The sequence below is a fragment of the Epinephelus lanceolatus genome, chromosome 20 (genome assembly GCF_041903045.1).
Source record: "Epinephelus lanceolatus isolate andai-2023 chromosome 20, ASM4190304v1, whole genome shotgun sequence".
NCBI lineage: Eukaryota > Metazoa > Chordata > Actinopteri > Perciformes > Serranidae > Epinephelus > Epinephelus lanceolatus.
In genome coordinates, this window is record NC_135753.1 from 309703 (window position 1) to 322213 (window position 12511).

Below are 12511 nucleotides of genomic sequence, written 5' to 3' on the forward strand. Positions count from 1 at the left end.
TCAGCCACTTATAATAACCAACCTGAACCTGTCTGTGACAAAAATAACCACTCTTAATGGAGACACTGATGGTGTTGCAGCCCATTACATAGCTGGTGGCTCCTGCAGACCAATTTCAAAAGTTGTTGTTCAAATCTGTCACCTACCCCCAAAATACATGGGAAAAATGGGTGCAGATTGAAAAATGCCAGTTAAGCTTTAAATGTTACTTTAAATACTGGTATGTGTTCATTTTTGGAAAAGAAAACACGTATATGTCTATGACCATCTGACATTGTTGGAAAATGTGAATGTCGTCTTCTATATGTAGCATATGTTAACTGTAGATGGTAGATGATTATAGTAAACTGGTGATAGTGTATGGACTAGTGAAACCAGAAGATTGCAGATTTGGCTGGGGAAGAGAAATTACAATGATGGCAAAATTAAAGAAGACTCAGGAGACTGGAGTGTGATTTATAGGTACCATGTATTGACGATATAGAAAAAGGGAAAATAAATAAATTAAACAACAAAAAGAGTGGCCATACAAAGAAATAGATTCAGTACAAAAATTATAATAAATCAGATTATGCAAAATACCAGTGTGTGTAACACACTAAAGTTGTCACTGTACAAAGCTAGCTTAACATCTGATCAGAAATGTGATTGTTAGAATCTGGTGCACCGATGATTAAATTCTTTGGATCCAACAAGATAAATGTTCAAGGACCAGTATTTTTTTTTTCTTTCCACTAATTCAATAGATTATTAAACTAGAAGAAAACAAAATGTAAATACAACCAAAACAACCACTACTCCAACTCAAGATTACTTTGCTTGAGTGGACCTCCTCACACGTCCCCTTGATCAACACAGTCCATATGGGGGAAAAGTCAATTAGTCAATCAATGCATGTGAAGGGGGAAAAGAGATGAATGGGGCTGGCTGTAGTCTGGCCTACCGCCTTGGCAGGTGAGATGCTGGTTGCAGTTCTTCTTGGTCCAGATTAGGTTGGGATTAGCTCGCCATCATGCATTCTTCATGCTCAAGTTTCTCCATTTTCAAAAAGCCTGGCCAATTTCCCCCTGTCAAGAGCCCTCATGCAACCAGAGTTCCTCGCAGGATTTCACACAGAATACACACAGGATAGCCGTTTGCAGACGCTCCACTTCCAGCCTCCCCATTCATCTGACAAACAGCGCAGCTGCTTCCTGTTTGTAGTGTTGAGCGTGGCTCTGATTAGCTACTGAACCCATGTGATTTTCATTCACTGGGTTAGACTCTAATATTCAGGTTAGTATATATAGATACTCTGAATATAAGGATAAGACACTTAGTTTGACTTATTTCGTTTTATTTACCCATTAGAGACCTGGGTTACATATACAATATTGACTCCACAATGGAAAAGCTGCACAAGAGCCAGGGCCCAAAGCTATTGAACCATCTACTGCTGCCATCTGAACAAGGACATGGCAGAGGCGCTGTAAGATAAAAACATAAACGTGGCAAACAAGTCAGTATTCATGCTAGGCTAAAGACTTTGCAGACAAGCTGAACTATTTTCTTCACTAATGTCTGTTCCCTAGACAATAAAGTCAGACTACAGCTGACCAGCTGAACAGACTAACCTCTTTTCATGTGGACAGGGGTGTATCATTCCTCTAGTACAATCTGAGAAGTGTTGAAACTCTTCAACAGTCTACAGCCACTGTTTACTGTTTGTAGAATATACAACTGTAAATGCCATTCCACATCCTGGCTCTCTGACCTCACTTTACTCCAGTTTGCATATTGCCCCTACAGGTAAACATGTGATGCCATTTCCTCTATTCTCCACCATCTCTGTCACACCTAGATAAAAAGAACATCCATGTGAGAATGCTGTTTATTGTTTTCAGTACAGCATTTAACACAATCATTTCCCAGAAGCTGATATGGAAGTTTGACCTCCTGGGCCTGAACACCTCCCTTTGTAGCTAGGTCCTTGATTTTCTTACAGAGAGAAGCAAGGAACATCACCTCTGCAGACACCTGCAGTAGATAAATCACGAGAAATAGCCATCTATGGTGGCCCAGTGAGCAATAACAGGTGACACAGTGCCCTCCAGTGGTTGAAACTTTTTCTTTCACAATAACATTGATTTAGGAATATGATGGGGTTTTTTTTCTATTTAACGAGTTTTTACAAAATAAGCCAAACTTGAGATATCCAGTAGTGTTTAATTTTGTCTTGACAAAAAGCAGCTGTGCAAGAACTTTTCTAAGATAAATTCTAGTCTAAAAATATGCAAAATTATCATGCAATTAATGCCATAATGCCACTTTTCTGTATTTGACAGTTGCTGATACCCTGCGTTACGGACATTTTTCAGTCAGTACCCCAAAAGTATTGAACTTTGATACCCAGCCCTAGTTGTGGGGGCTGATGCAATTTAAACAGAGTATTGTTAGAATATAATTTCCAGTATTTAAAGGAATCATGTCCATATGGACAACTCTGCACCACATGGTTACCTCCAATGCTGATGTTCAGAAACAATACAGGTAGTAGTGTTTCCTTTATGTAGCAAGGCAAAAAGTACAGGTGTGAAGATTAGAGCGGTAGATGGACATTTAGCACATCTGACTTACATGCTTGACTTTCATCCCATCACAGACCTCCAATCAGCAATTGTATTTTATCAATCACAAGAACAATGGGCCTCATTCACAAACAGTGTGTGCTTACACAAACATCTTAGTAGAAACCAGGGGTTTTACCAGGGGTTCTTACCTGAATTTGTTCCTACTCTATGAACAGATTTAGAACTGCCTCAGACCATACATATACACAAATAATAAACACCTGGCTGTTTCACAAAACACACAACACAGCACACACCTTTTAACTAAATGCATAACATATTAAAGCCATAATTATTTTAAAAGGCTTTAATAGACAGTATTTAAAACTGTTAATTGACTAATGCATTGGTCAAATGTATTAAATAACTATGAAACTGACACCCTTTCATCCTCATCAGTTATTAATTCAAAAATCTAAATATGAAAACAGAGTGTTCCTGTTTTTATTTAACACAAATTGCACTTATGTTCATTTGTAGCTGAATAATTAATTAATAGTATATATGCAGGGTATATAAAAGATAGTGATTTACCTCAAAGCTGGGCAGCCAATAGGAAATATAGGCAGGGGACAACATTTTCCAAATGGCCTCCTCATCCATGCCCACCGTGAAGTTTGTATCATCTCTGTGTTGAGATCTTATTTTCCTTTTGTGAAAAGCAGAGGTACTCACATGTGTGTCCTTGGCCAAAAATGGCCTCCAGTTAATGATTAGAGAAAATTCATTCATGCATTCAACCACAACAGGGCTACTTTGATTAAATATTAGTCAAATTGTGTGCAGAGCTTACATAGTGTAAAGAGTAAATGGCTGTCATCTCTGGAAAACTTTCCAGTCATACCCACTTTATGTAATCCCAAGACTGTTTAGGGACCCCAGATTGCAGAAATATTTAAATATACTATTTTGAAAAATGACAATATTCCTTTTTTCCTCGCCAACATTTAGTGTAACTTTTGAGCGGTATTTGTCCCCCTTTCCGACAAGACAGCATAGACAAGACCTCACTTCTCACCTTCAGCTTTGCCTATTTTATCTGGCAACACTTGTGAGCTCTGCGTATTGCACATCTGAACCCCTCTGTCAGGTGGACAGAGTGGGTCAGATGGGACATTGAAATGTGTTTCAATTATAAAATTATATTTATTTAGCATGTAAATACACATAACTTGCATTGTCAATGATGTAAGTCTAAGTTAATTGTTGTACTTGATCCCATTTAAGGGTCAACCATAGACCTTTTCATAGGCCCCCCTCTTTGGCCTTAGGGCGGGGTCATCTGTAGCCGCAGCTAGTATTGTAGAAAGAAATCAGATTTGTACAGTGGATGGATGACACAATTTCATCTTCATACTGCACAGAAAAGAATAGAGGGTATAACAATCTTGATAGGAAAAAAATATAAAAAATGTACTGCATGCTAATGAAAACTGTTTAGGAGGTTACACTTACAAAATCACTGGTATGGCCCTCTAAACCTCACTTGAATATCATGTGTAAGTTCAACCTGAAAGTTAAACCCTCAGCTAAGCTAATGACAGAGCTTCATCACAATGTGCCTACACTTCCCCGTGATGTCTGCTGAACAGTGCAATACTTCAGTGTGAAAATATTGTAATAATCACCCCGACTTACAGTCACAACTGACAGCATAGGAATGTTTAATATTCCTTATTGTCGGAAGCTAAAACATTTGAACATAAAGGTAAAAGGAGCATATTTCACTGACTGCACTGACAGAGTGGGCTGCATTTATACTGGAGACCAGATACACAGATCAGGAACACTGGCTGTCAAAAGGAATGGTAGATAAAAGCGTGTGTGTGTGTGTGTGTGTGTGTGTGTGTTGTGTGATGCCGTCAACCTAGTAGCACGATGACACTTCAGTTCCTGAACAGGATTCTTCACAGATAAAAAATATTCTTCACAGTATCTTTTCATCACATCCATATACCATAAATGCACCAGAGGCATACAGAACTAAACCCTGGCAGATAAAAACTTAAGGCCTGTTTCCACCGCAGGAACTTCGGGGTAATTTTACGGGGCGGGGGCCGTTGGTGCGTGTCTCCACCGCAGGAACCACCCCCGAAGGACAGAATTCCGGGAACTTTTACAGGGGCTAAACAAGTCCCTGCCTCGGAGTAGGTACTCAGAACAGCCCCGAGAAACTCCTGGCTGGGGCTTGGGGATTACTTGGTGCTGATTGGATATACTCAAGGCGGGATGTGACGTTTTGTAAATAACAACATGGTTATCGTAGATTAGCTGGGCTAACCAGCTGTTAGCGGTGTCTGTAATAATAACTAATAATAATAAAAATAATAAAAAAAAATTTTTTTTCTTAGTTACAACATGATTGAGCTAGCAAAGCAGTTTTGTGTTGCTATGTGTGGTATTTATTCAGTTTTGGGAAATCACGATGTCTAGAAAGCATCAGCTGACAGGGACAGCTAACAGCAGCAGCAAAGCTAACATCAGGATGTCATCTGTTAAAAGCCTCCTGTTGTCGGATACAACATGAAACTACTCCAGTTAGCTCAGTCATGTTGTAACTAAGACATCCGCTGGAGAAAATATTTTTTTCACAGACCGTGACCGGAGTTATTACAGACACAGCTAACGGCTAACGGTGTCCCTACGCCCCTATGTCACCCCGGTCAAAATGGTTGCGCAACGATTACGTCACATACAGGATCCTTCCTCCTACTCCGCTCTCTCAGTGGAGACACGGCGGTTGAGAGGGCCGAGCGAGAGGACATTCCTGTAGTAGTTCCTGTCCCCCAAATAGTACCAGGAACTTCTTCAGTGGAAACGGGTCTTTCCCCTTTTTTTCATAAACAGACACATAACAAACAAATAAAAACAAATGATCCGGCACTGTGAACGCTTGGCAACTGTGAAATCATAAAACAATACAACAGTGGAAATAAATGACATAATTTTGTTGACAGCCAACTTCTTCATAGAGGCAACACAGTCAGGAGTCCCAAAGTCACTCACAGCAGTACAGTAGTAGTAGTAGTAGTAGTAGTAGTAGTAGTAGTAGTAGTAGTAGTAGTAGTAGTAAGTTAAGCAAGAGTCCACTCTCCCTGTTTCACTCAGTGTCTACAGGAGACCATTCTAAAGTCTGATTGTTAACCAACCTATAAAGTGCTTTCAAAAAAGAATCTCCTTAACATTATAACCATCCTCATCTGTACAATAAATCAGTTTGTCATTAGAGCCATGTTAGGAATAGAAAGAAAGAAAATAGATCATTAAAAAGGGTCTATTGAGGCATGAACAGAGAGCTCCTCTCTTCCTTCTCCTTTGTTTCTTCTCTCCACAGCTTCCTTTTCCTTTCTGATTTTTTCTTTACTTCTTGAAAGGTGTCAATCTGCCAATGTTGTGCCAGAAGGTGGAGGTTTTGCGCTTTGGCTCAGCCAGCATGAAGACCTGCTGCTTGGGCAAAGCAGTGGGGAGAGAGGGGTGCTTCTGTCGCAGAAGGAAATCGTAGTAGGGTCTGGTCACTGCTGAGGGGGATAAACAGAAAATATCTTTCTGAAGAGATCTCATATGCATTATATATTCCACATCAGTATTTATTATGTGTCTCATGGGCCTAAAATGATGCACATTATAAATTCTAGAATAAAAATAGGCATTTAAATAATGACAGTAATAAAAGTCAGTTGCTATAGCTTGTCTGCAATCATATGACAATGATAACAAAATTCAAAAGGAGGGCAGGAAGTGATAAATCTATACACTGTGTGGGTTAAAAATAGAGGAAAGTGACAATAAAAAGGGCTGTATGAACCTGCAGGTAGCAAGTATCGTCACAAATTGAAACTGTTGTTCTGTATGAAACAAAGACAAGTGATGTTTTTTTCCATAACGTGCTAATTTCATTGTGTGGATACAATCCTCATTACAAATACCTTGTTCTCCAGACCTCCTAATGTTACTAACGTTACAAGATGAGCCGATTAAATTGTACAAAAGTCTTGTGGACTATGACTATTTTGTGTGTGATTAGGTCCACAACTGAAACAAGTGCTGTCTTCCTTTTGGTTGGGTAACTGTCATTTACATTTCCACTAATAATATGGATGCACTGCTGTCAGGCTAACGTAACTAGCTAACGTCGGCTATTTTTAGCTACCATTTTCTACCTACTAGGTCAACTGTTCCCAGAGTCTGTTGAAATTCTCTTAAAAACACAGAGAAGTTGTCACAGCACATTGTAATTGCATCCAACTTGAGGCATGTTTAACACAGCTTATACTTGTGATCCCTGGGGGGAAATTGTGATTCATTACAGTTGTTCTGGTGTCAAGCATAGGGAATTATAGAAGCAGAATAAGAAGTATAGGTACAAAGTATGTAAAAACGTAAACTTAACGATGTACAATATGGTACAACATTTACACTAGTATGTCAAATATTTAAAAATATAAATAGGCAGGAATGACTTCCTGTTGCGACCTGTAGTGCATATGGAGGGAATGAGTTTACACTGAACGCATTCTTGTGTTTGTCCAGCACATCATGGAGTGAGTGGGAGACATTGTCCAAGATGACATGTATCCTAGACAGCATCCTCCTCTCTGACACTGCCACCAGAAAGTCCAGCTCCACCCCCACGTTACTGGCCTTATGAATTAGTTTGTTGAGTCTGCTGGCATCTGCTGCTCTCAACCTGCTGGCCCAGACACAACAACAAACAGAGTAGCACTGGCAACCACAGAATCATAGCCAGTGCTATCCTGTTTGCTGTTGTGTGCTGGGACAGCAGGCTAAACATCTGCTTACGTTTCTTAGCCTCCAGTTGCCTGCCCTCCATCTAGACAGCACACTAATATGTGATGTTGTGCAAAAAAGTTATTGAGCATTGGCAAAATTACCTATTCTGGCTTACATTCCCACGGAACTAATACCATCAGTAAAACAACAACAGCAGAGTCATGTCATGGTCACCACATAAAACTGTTTTCTCTTACTAAGGAATTGCAATCATTTCTACTTTGCTGTTCCTTTGCTGTTATTCTATATCATCAATGAAACTCAATACTTCACATTAAAGACATACTAAGGAAGGGGAGGACATTTTCTTTAAGCTGATGGAATGATTTGTGAAACAACTGTGCAGAAAGAGTGAAGTTACAATGGGGTCTGCCCATTGGTCCGACAGCCCATTGTTCCGACCATATTAAACCCATTGTTCTGAAGTCTCATTGTTCCGAAATCATCATGATGCCCTGTGGTTAAGGTCTGGTTAGGTTTAAGCACAATGGGATGGACTAATGGGATGTCGGACCAATGACATGGACCCGTTAAAATAACAGCAACTCTACTCTGATCCAAAGAGTGGCAAAGAAGAATCAACTGAAAATAATTAGTGAATAAAAGCAATATTTCTGTAAGTGAACAGCGTGGTAAGTTTGGTATTACTGTTGTGGAAAGATGTGGAAATGCACATGATGCTAAATTTATAAAGACAGTATAGAAAGAATGAGGAGTTGAGTTTGCAGTAAAACCAATAGCAGAACCTGAATCAGAAGGAGTCTGATTCAGGAGAAAGACTTTCGATCATAAAACTCCAAACCCAAACAAACACAGGTCCTCCTTCAGAAGCTCTGCCCCCAAATTCATGGACGCACATTGCCAAGGCAATAACACTAAATACTTTGTAAGCCAGCTGACCAAATGAGCAATATGGCAAAATCCACAGCCTCACTAAGTAACGCCACACAGGCAAACACATTGCCTGATATTAAACAGGACTGTCAACTCATTACACCCTGTTTCCATCTTCAGTCTGACCTTGCATCCACTTGCGTCCAACTGATTTCCAAGGGGAAGTGGGATTCAATTTTCCCTAACCTAGCAGTAGAGACAAATGTATCCGCCTGAATCTGACATCATTTTAAGTCCTCACTGATGCATAGCCATGCCAACATACTTGTTTTAAGAGTGGGGTAAAGTGAAGTAAAAAAAAAACAAGGTTGGGCAATATTGAGAGGACATGTTGATTTAGAACAGCCGTGATAGCAACATCAATCCTGCAAAGCAAACACCAGCACTGGGTTCTGATCAAATAGGACTTCCCTCCTACTGGATCAGCAATTTTCCATTGATGGTGCTGGGGTCTCTGGAGCTGCCATCTGCTGTCCTCTCAGCCAAATCAGTTCAAATAAACACAAGAAATTTGTGCTTTAGATAAAGGATCAGCGCTCAGTGAATAACCTCCTAAGCCCTATGATAAGCTATTATGTCAGGGCTTAACTATACAGACCAGTGAGCAGTGATAACTAACACGTCTTTGGGGTCATCAGGTGGGAACCTCCTTTCACCAGTGTTTCTTCTAGTTGGTCCCATGACACCTCCAGGAGGCTAGACAGTGATCTCTGGCATCCCAGAGACACTCCCCTAATGCCAGCTCTGACTGCTCCCCGCACCAACCCAACAACCTCCTTTACCTTACATTACACATGGTTTTCTCAGCCCAAACAGCACTGCCACCTTCAACAAACCCAGGCTCCATTGATGCGAGCTCCAGGTAGTGACTGTGCCGATACTACCTTTCCTAGCACATTCACCATACCCTATTTCACACGCTACATATCATAACTCCAATATAAGATAAATTTAAAGGAGATAGAAAAGATTAACTCACAGAATCAGCAAACACACTCACCTTGCAGCATGGTCTCAAACAGAAGGGATTCAGATAGGCCACTCCCACACTTAAATAACCTTCCTCTTCCTGGATTTTCCTGAGAGGACTGATTGGTGGATCTCTCTACCTGATCTCAAGGAGTTATGTACCCTGTCCAGTAGTTCCCCCTGCTGGCCCCCAACTGACATTATTCCTCTACATCCAAATCCACTGACTACATCTAGCTGCTTCATTTGACATTTCCTTCACTGTCTTCTTCAAACTCTATCCCCGCAGTCCGAGTTCCCCCAGGAGCGAGACAGCTGATCTTGCTATGAATCCCCTACACCCCACTTCCACTGGACAAATCCTAGTTTTCCACCCTCGCTGCTCAGTTTCTGCTTCTAAGTCTGCATACCTAAGCTTTTTTCTTTCATGGGCTTCTTCCACTGTGGCTTCCCAAGGAACTGTCAACTCAATGAATGAATGATGAATAAACTATCCGTTCGCTCACTGACCACAACACTATGTCAGGCCTCTGATTGGTAAAAACTATTTACTGGGGAACAACAAGCTTTCCTCCTAAATCTACTTGCATTTCCCAATCACAAGCACCTTCTAGGCAGCCACACCCTTGCCTCCTTACTAACTTATTACTTCTGTATTTCTCCCCCTCACGGACAAACTGAATTGACTCCTCTTTCTGGTTGAGTGAATGCTGGCGCGTTTAGCTGCCACTGCTCTCCTGTTGTTTTTAATGTTTTTATGATCATCTGCACAGTTTGCAGCAGATTATCTACTCTCGGCAAACGTGGTACTGTTTGTCTCTACCCTGGTCTTACTGTCAAAACGATCGGTTTGTCAGTATTGTGTTTTAGACTGTTCAAACATTACCTGTAGCACGTTGCCGTTCTAGTCACCTGGCCACTGCTACCGCTGTTCGGTGGATAACATCTGCTCATTCATCATGTGAATCTACAAACTCGGTGTGAGCTTTGTGCTCTCCTGGACTGTCCTGTCCTTCTTAATAAATCCAGCGTCAACCCTGATCCAATACATGAGTGCGTAGCTCCTTCAACTTCGGTTCCACCAGTCCACTCCCCCGCCAGTACTGCGCCACTTCCCGGACATCGCTCGCTTTCTCCGTCGGAGGTACATCCACCGCGGAGCCGGACAAGCTATCACTTCGATGACTCCATTGCCATAAACTCCATCTGGTCCTCATCACGCTGCCACCCTCCGAGAAACACCCGCAGGATGGTGGACCACAGCGCGTTAGCTAGCCTAGCCAGGTTGGCTAATGCTAGCTTCTCCAACCAACACTTCGACGTCAAACTTGGATTATTCAACATCCGCTCCCTCTCTGACAAGGGACAACTACTGCAGGATCCCCTCATTGACCGCAAGTATGACTTTCTTTGTCTGACGGAGACATGGCAACAACCCAATGACTTTTCTCAGCTGAACAAGTCTACTCCACCTGGGTTTGTTTACATCAGCCGGCCCCGTCTCACCGGCAAAGGAGGAGGTCTTGCAATAATTCACCGCGAGACTTGGAGGGTCTCATCTGTCACTGTGCCTGTGTTTCAGTCATTCGAATCTATGGCTCTACAACTGAATGGACCTACTCCAACTGTTTTAGTCAATATTTACTGTCCTCCTAAACCCAATAAGGATTTCATTGATGATTTCACTACATTTCTCACCCACATCTGTTCACTCTCATCCAATATAATTCTGCTGGGTGATTTCAATATTCACATGACAACACTAATGATTTCCCTACACACTCTAAAGGTCATGTGTTGGACTTGGTGTGTTGCTCAGGTGTCACTCCTTTCAGCTGTTCTGCTGTCCATCTCCCCATCTCTGATCACATGCTTGTTTCATTAGGGCCCGAGCGACGACGAAGTCGTCCATGAGGACCCTATTGTAATTGCGCTGTTTATTATTATAAGGGGCGAGCGATGTCAAAGTCGTCCGTGAGGACCCTATTGTAATCGCACTGTTTATTATTATTTGTTATTAGGGCCCGAGCGACGACGAAGTCATCCGTGAGGACCCTATTGTAATCGCGCTGTTTATTATTATAAGGGGCGAGCGATGTCAAAGTCGTCCATGAGGACCCTATTGTAATTGCGCTGTTTATTATTATTATTAGGGGGCCAAGCCCGAGGGTCCTCAGGGAACGCGTATGCAAGCAGACGCATTTCCTAGGACCAGCGGTGCTAGGAACCCTATTGTTTTTTTTTGTAAAGGTTTTTATAGTTTTTCTCTATTTTTATTCTTCTGTTGATAAAAGTGGTGCTGCAGGCTAAACCATGCAAGGGAGGGTGGTGCAATTTGGAGGGTTGGTCCAGACCCCTGCACGTACCTCAGACACAAAAACTACATATGTCCGCCTGCAGGGGGCGCTATAACAAAGGCCAACGCGTTTTGGCCTATAACTCCCACACCGTATGTCGTACATTCAAAAACGTTATATCCCCAGATTCCCTGAATAGAGCTGAATCACTTTGCAATTGGCCACGCCCACTTCTGCCTATAATTTTTTCCCCCCGCTAAATCGCAAAAACTGGAAAACCTACTTTTTTTTTTAACTCCTTGGGATTTTGTTCGATCTGCATGAAACTTGGCATGTACACTCTTCACCTGGACCTGATCTAAAGTTATCAAAAGAATTTTGTTCCATCAAAAATTCCTCAAATTATTAATGAACAAATTTGTGTAGCTAGCTATAAAAAGTTAAACTGTTGCATATCTCAGTCAAACTTAATGCTATCAACACCAAATCTCAGATCCTTAGTTGGCATGACACTGTGAAGGTATGAGCTGAATTTGGCGAATGTTGGCCACTAGGAGGCACTACAAATATGGGAAGTTTATATCTCTTAAACGGCTACACCCATTTCTATGAAATTCGGTCAGTATGATGTAGGGCCATTCCTGAGGCCACATATTGAAAGTCATGACTGGTCAACGTGGCCGTGGCTTATTATAGGATAAAAAGCAAACATTTACTACAGCTGAACTATTATGCTGAGGGCTATGAAATTTTAAGGGTACATATAGAATAGGACACAGATCTTCCATACCAAAAATTGTGCATATGCTCCACTAGGTGGTGTTATAACGGATGCAAATGCATTTTTGCATGTAACTTCCACATTTTACATGACACATTCATAAACATTATATCCATGTGTTCCCTGAATAGAGCTGGGTTTTCTGACACAGGCCCTGCCCACTTCTGCTG

General features: G+C 41.5%; 1 protein-coding gene across 6 annotated transcripts in view; it reads right to left on the reverse strand.

Moving 5' to 3' along the window:
* Positions 1-1319: 1319 nt before the first annotated feature.
* Positions 1320-12511, reverse strand: part of arhgef4 (Rho guanine nucleotide exchange factor (GEF) 4) — a 463081-nt gene continuing 451889 nt past the window's right edge. For 4 of the 6 annotated variants that reach the window (XM_078162707.1, XM_033638698.2, XM_033638701.2 and 1 more), the window contains one exon: positions 1320-6127. In XM_078162707.1, the coding sequence (XP_078018833.1) occupies positions 5970-6127 (158 nt within the window). In that variant the 3' untranslated portion in view covers positions 1320-5969. The remainder of the gene's footprint in view (positions 6128-12511) is intronic. The other 2 variants (XM_033638699.2, XM_078162708.1) reach the window with 1 other exon arrangement.